The sequence below is a fragment of the Thalia democratica genome, unplaced genomic scaffold (assembly GCF_965202585.1).
Source record: "Thalia democratica unplaced genomic scaffold, ktThaDemo2.hap1.1 HAP1_SCAFFOLD_1749, whole genome shotgun sequence".
Taxonomy (NCBI): Eukaryota; Metazoa; Chordata; class Thaliacea; order Salpida; family Salpidae; genus Thalia; species Thalia democratica.
Genome location: NW_028140564.1, coordinates 1 through 6,740, shown reverse-complemented (window position 1 = coordinate 6,740; position 6,740 = coordinate 1). Strand labels below are relative to the sequence as shown.

The 6,740-nt window shown below is 30.3% G+C and overlaps 1 protein-coding gene across 1 annotated transcript; it reads right to left on the bottom strand.

The window, feature by feature from the left end:
• Positions 1–262: 262 nt before the first annotated feature.
• LOC145848831 (solute carrier family 60 member 1-like) lies at positions 263–1,916 on the bottom strand. Its single transcript, XM_082954065.1, has 3 exons — positions 1,766–1,916; positions 1,126–1,285; positions 263–1,064 (listed from the first exon to the last, which is right to left on the bottom strand). Exons 1-3 carry the CDS (start codon positions 1,914–1,916, stop codon positions 263–265), a joined length of 1,113 nt encoding a protein of 370 aa, XP_082810191.1.
• Between the last annotated feature and the right edge of the window lie 4,824 nt (positions 1,917–6,740).

Sequence of the window (6,740 nt, the reverse complement as noted above, 5' to 3'; positions counted from 1 at the left end):
TAAAGTCTTTTCAATATTTATCATTACTACCTAAGGTAAAACACGTTGAGTACAGCTCAAACTTCTACAAATACAACAACACCCTTGTCACATTACAACTACTTCAAAAGCATCTCCACGTTATCCCCTTTGCGTTCTTCATCTTCCAAGTTCTTTTTACTTTTCTTCACCACCCTCTTCAATAAACAGAACACGGCGGTCTCCAGCACCGCGAACGCGACGCAGAACGGAACCAGGAACCGCTCGACGTCGACGCCGACCATCAGGGGGACACCATTTCGCCCAACGACGCCCCGACCACCATGGTCACCGCCGTCCTGCTGGTCACCCGGATCTTGCCCTCGGCCCACGCGAAGCACGACCCGAACAGGGTGGCTATGGACAGGCCGAACACGCCGATTCCGACGAAGAGGGCGAAGGAGGCTCGGGCGGGGAACAAGTAGGAGGCGACGACGAAGCAGACTGAGACCACGACGCCGACCAGGTTTGCCCCGATCTGCTTGGACGGCTTCGTCACCATGGCGACGATTATGGCGGCGAACCTGCCCACCGCGAAACCGGCCAGGAACGTGGTGGTGAGCGCCACCGCCTGGCCGGTGGTCATGCTCAGTCGGCAGCCGGTGGCGAAGCGGTGGAGGAAGCCGATCAGGGACGCCTCGGCCTCCGACGTACAAGAAGAAGAAGGCGAAGAGGAGGAGTTTCGCGATGAGGAGTTTGTACGGCTTGATGCTTTCTTTTGGTTCTTCCTCGCCTTCTTCGCTTTCGTGTTTCGCTTCACGCTCGCTTCTAAAGCCTCATGGAGCAGCTGATCGCGAGCAGGAACAAACGTCGACAGCGTGGCGATGCCGGCGTAGATGAAGTAGGCCCACTTGACGTCGGAACTCGAAGTCTCGTTTTCGTCAAAACTGCTCAAAGTAGTCACGTTCGAGGTCGCGTTTCGAACGCTGCTGCAAGAAGCCGCCTGCTCATTGGAGGACAAGATGAAAGGCGACGCGATCGTCGGTGACAGGGAAGGCTCCGAGGGCGAAGGAGAACTTTGTGGTCTGGATGTAGGGACCGCACCTCTGCCTCCACATTCTGATCAGCAGGATGTTTCCCAGTGTGTCCGCCGACCCCTGGTGAAACCCTCGATCGAGAATTGAGCACGACCAGTGACTGTGAACACGAAGGTATCGCGTAGAGGCGCAGCAGGAAACGAGCAGCATCGTCACGAACAAGTAGAAGTAGGAGTTGATCCGCACTCCGATGATCCCGCTCAGGATGGAACCGAACAGGTATCCAAGACCTGGGTAATTTTTAAATGTTAATTTGTCAGAATCTACGGTAAATAATAGTTTAGTTATAAACATTAAACGTTAAAAATAGCTAAAAAAGTTTATAAATTTTGTAACATTCAAGCTAATCGTTTATTAATAAAGATCTTAGCCTAGCGAGCTCGCTAGAATATACAATAAAAAGAATATATAATAGCTAACAAGTTAACACACTTCAACGGAGCTAAGTAAAAAATAAATACTCCAAGAAAAGAATACAAGCTAAAACATACAGATTAAATTGGTTTAGCTTGTGTTATTTTCTTGCAGTATTTATTTTTAAACAGAGCACCGTTGAAGTGTATTAAATTGTGAAGGATACATATATTGTTATAATAAATAAAAGTTACCCTATAAATTTGTTTTTATTATACAAGTTTTATATTTAAGCATTAGTTTGGCACATAATTTTTATAAATCTCTTTAATTTTAATAACTTTATCAAATTTTACCTCTTGCGGTGAATATGATGGAAAGTTGCTCCTGGTCCGAAGAAGTGTTTTCGGAAATGGACGGTAGGGTCGGTCCCACACCACCGTAGACCAGTCCCATGCAGAACTGTGTGCATGCTATTGATAGCGTCTTTACCACTTCACTTTTCATGATATTTTTACAATATCAATCTGTCTAATTTTCTAATTTATTAATTATCTTTTGCGATTTTTTATGGCTTAAACTTAAGCAATGTAGTAGCTAATAATTATATTTAATAAATTTAAAGCTAATAATATTAAAAAAAAAATATATATATTAATGTTTATATTTTTATATTCGAATGAATTAATACTTGTAGTTTTTATTTATAAACACATCAGTAGGTAAAAGCATTTAGTATGACTAATAAAGTAAAACTTCAACTACTTAAGTATTGGTAGATTATTTCGCTACTATACTCTAATTTAGTTTTTTTTAATAGCTAAATTATGATAAAAATTCATAAAAATAGTTTGTTGTTATTTGTTTATTAGTTCTTGTTAACAGGAAAAGCTTAGAAGCTTTAAAAAACTATTTTTAATAAATCAATTTTAAGTAAAAAACCTTCAATTTAAATAATGTTTTGTAACTTAACAAACCTTTAAAAACGTAAAACAAGCTTTGTAAAAACAAACTTTTATGTTTTTTCAAACTGTTAAACTGTTTTACTTTTCTAAACGAAAATAATTAAAATAATAAAACATAATAAAACTAACAAAATTTTCATAAAAAATTACTCTAAAAACACTTAGACTGATCCACTTAAAAACGAATTAAAAAACAAAACGCTACATTGATTTTATAGTAAAAACACATTTGTGCAAAGCAAGAAAGTGAACAAAGCATGCAACGATATGAGCAGTGAGTGGTGCATAAGCCGTAGAAGAAAGTAGTTTTTCAACAAACGAGAGAAGGAATTTCAACTGTTCAAACGAGAGAGTGAATTTATGTGGAAAGCATTGTTAACTTTAAGCAATTTAAAAACATCTTAGGAGTTTGGAACAACGAAGAACAAAATTTACAATGTTATTTTTACAAACAAGTAGTGTCGGAAATTCAACAAAAATAGACATTTATGATGAATGTATGACTAACTTAACTAATCCTAGTTATGTTGTTGTATAGCTGTTTTATAAACACAATATTAAATTGTTTTCTTTGATATATTTAAACTAAACTTATCACTGTACGGAGTAATAATTACTACTGATAGGAACAAAATAAAAATAAACTTATTTTTGCAGTAAGGTATCAAAAGTACTGCAGTTTTTTATACTTATGCTTAACAACTTTAAACACCTTTAACACAAATTTTAAAGTGTTAAATTTGTATCAAATGTGTTTTTCTTTGGATATAACTTTAGTTTTTCGCTAAATCATTATAGAATAAAAATACATTGATGAACAGAATAAAAAAATATTTCAAATGTTATGCTATTCACACGATAAAGTACTTAGAAACTTTATAAATAACAAGACAAGAGCAAGCTTAGACTTTAAATATTTTAAAAACCACATAAATAAGATCAAACGTTTTTACACAATACTTGTAATATATGATATAGAGTAAAAACTTTAAAAACTGTACTGTAATTTGTTGTATTATAAAAGTTTTTGGTCTTATTGTAGTATAATTTTTTCAAATAAAAATATGTGGTAATATCCTCTCATTCTTTATAGTTTTAAATAACAACAACTAAAAACAAATTTTATTTTGTTACCAATTGGAAAAAAAAAACAAAGAGTAAAAAGAAACATTAATACTTTTGATTTTACTTATACTATAAAGCAAGGGCTAGATATACTTTTTAGCATAAAACAAGAAAAAAGAAGTCTTTATTACATTTTTGCTTTTATTACATTTTAACATTATATACATTTAAATTATATAAATTTATATTTTTTTACTAAAACGTTTTTAAAAAAACAGCTATTTTATAAAAAACAAATTTAGTAATAATATTTTTATATAGTATTAGTTCTAAAAAAGTACAAACTCGTTACATAACAACTAATATCTACAGTTTTGAACGGTCGAGCAAATCTTTTTATACTTATCTAAACAACTTGATAACAAGTCATGATCTAAATGCATGCTAGTGCTTAACTTTACTTGTGTAAAACGTTTAATTTTTTGAACATATTTTTATTTTAAGTAGATTTTTTTGCGTTTTTTATAAACTTTCTTTATAATTCTTAATATACTTTATAAATTTAACAACTTGTTTTTAAGTTCCATCTTTTATTTCAGGGACTCTATTCTGGATAAACTAAAAGTAAGTCTTAATAGTTAAAGTATGCAAAATAAGTTTTGTTCATTAAAATAAGCTTTAAAAAAGATCAGCGTAAAAGTTGTAGGAAGATGTCAAAAGTTTAAAATAAATAAACTAAAAAGTCATATAAAAACAACATAAAATATTAAACACAAAGTTATTAAATTAAAATAATTTTAAACTACCAATGATTACTATAAAAATTAAAAAAAAATATATTGTTAGTTTACCTAGCAATAAATACTTTTTAATACAAACTTTACTGTTTTCTGACTAACTATTTGAAAAAAACGTAGTACAAACCATCATAACAGAAGGTACGTACAGAAATTTAAAACTAAGTCTGTTTCAAAATAATAATTTACATATTTAATACGCAGATCAAGGTATAACAAATAGATGTCTCTAGATCTCAAAACTCGAAAAAGCCAAAAAGGCGTGTAAACCATGTGACAAAAACTTGTTAAAATGAGATACTAAATGAAATTAATAAGCAAATGCACATTAAAACAATATACATTGTTAGGTATTTTAAGTTTGTAAAATTTTGAAATACTTTTATGTGTTTCAACTTGAAAAGTCTTTCGCGTTATACACACAGTTTAAAGCAGGGTTTCCCAAACTCATTTACTAAATCGCCCCTTTTTCAGAAATTTGAAAAATAATCGCCCCCCACGATTTTACAAAGTAGTTTTTCTCTTGAGTACAAACTTTTGAGCCAAAAAAGTTGTGCTCGAAATGTAACTTAGTCAGGCATTTCTTATGCAAGCATTTTTGTGGCTGTTTTCAAAGTAGTTTCGGGGCTTGAGAAAATAAGTTACAGTTGTTTTCTTATACGCCCAGTAAAGTGTATTAAAATAGTTGATTATTCAAAAGCCTTGTGTAATCTGTAATCAATCCTGTTTAAATATGAATTGTTTTAAAAATAATGAAACTTTTAGGGTAGTAGTGGACAACTTTTGTAACCAGCAATTAATATTTACTAAAAAATATTTTCTAGTTTCAACTCGTTAAAAAAATGTAATTGCGGGCTGCATAATTTAATAAAATAACATATAAGAAAATTAAACAACTCGATCAAAATTGTAATAAAATTATTTAGTATTATTGTGATCTAGGAAATGCTATTGTGAACTGAAAACCAAATTGAAAGTGTATTTCAAAATATTAAGTATCAAAAAATTTTTTATTTTTGCACAAGTAGTTTTCAAGTTATTTAGCGGGTCGAAATTTGACTGAATCTTAACCGTACATTACCGATCTGAAATCTTAATTGAAACCTGACATTTTAATAATCTCTCATATAACAAATTTCGGACATTTAGTAGTTAATACTAAGTAACTTAATTAAGCCGTTAGTTATTAGCCTATAATAATTTATTAAAGGTAGTGTTATACTATTAAAATGAACAACACATTCTAATTGTTAATATATTAAAAATTAAGATAAAACAAAAAACAGTTGTATTAATAGTTTAAAATTTCTTAATATATAGATTTTTTAACAATAATAAATCAAATAAAAACTTTAATGGTTATCAAGACTTTTTTATTTATACAGATTAAAAAAGTAATAACAAAAACATGTCAAATAAATTTCTTTCAAACAAATACTTTTATCACTACGCTATAAAAACTTTTAGTGTAATATAAAACGACAAATATAAACTACAAAATTAACCAGGTCAAAATAAAACTATTAACAGATTTAAAACATAAACCATTTAATAAATACAGTAGACTTTCGCTTGAAATCGCACTTTGAACAAAATAAAAAAGTGCAAACTCAAAAATTATTACCATTTTTTTTACAAAATGATAAATTTAAATATGTTAGTTACAATAACGTTATGAATAAACATGAAATCAACTAAAACATAAAATGAACATTCATTAAAAAAATAAATCTATATAAGATATCAAATATTATGTAATTTTTGTTTTATTAATACTTAGTTCGTAAATGACTTTATTTAAGTTAAATTTAAGAAAATATAAATTTGCAGTTTTTTTTTTTGTGTAAAAAGTGCGAAATCAAGAGGAAGTCTACCGTAATTAATATTTATTAGGCATTATTCAAACCTGTTGTAGAATAAATAACTTAATAATTTTTTTATCATAAAAAGACTTTTTAGATACATTACAAACCAGGTCAAAAAAGAAGTATTTTAAAAGATCAAATAAAATAAAAAAAACTTTTATAAAACAATGTCTGCTACTGAAGTCTAATATAATGTGAAGGATGAGGTTCATGACTGCTTGCAAGTTTTTTTTTAAATCTGGTTCTTAATCAGTAAAATAAAGCCTCCTTTACAAATATCTAGATTAGATCTTTTGCTCAAGATGTTGATAATGAACTGAAAGTTTTTTCAACAACATAGCTAGAAGGAAAAACTATAAACAACAGTCTAAATTCCTCTCAAATGATTGGATACTTTTGCCTTATTTTTTTTAGTCCAAAAGCTTTCATATCATTCTTTAGAAAAATTTACTCTAAGTTAAAGGTTAGTTTGTAAGTCTGTGAAGGTTTCCATTATGTCGTTTACTTCAAAAAGGTCTGCCTCGAAGGGATCCATATTTTTATCTATATGATAGCTTTTTTGTGACAAATCAAAGTTTTGACACTACACTTTTGACTATACAATATGTTGAAATTGTTAAAAATACCAAATTTTTTAGG

What these genes read in the sequence shown, in the direction of transcription:
- LOC145848831 (XM_082954065.1), bottom strand. Translation starts at nt 1,916, where the DNA reads ATGAAAAGTGAAGTGGTAAAGACGCTATCAATAGCATGCACACAGTTC. An exon ending in CATCATATTCACCGCAAGAG is followed by an intron (nt 1,286 to 1,765) that starts GTAAAATTTGAT and finishes AAAATTACCCAG; the next exon opens with GTCTTGGATACCTGTTCGGT. An exon ending in TGCTCAATTCTCGATCGAGG is followed by an intron (nt 1,065 to 1,125) that starts GTTTCACCAGGG and finishes ATGTGGAGGCAG; the next exon opens with AGGTGCGGTCCCTACATCCA.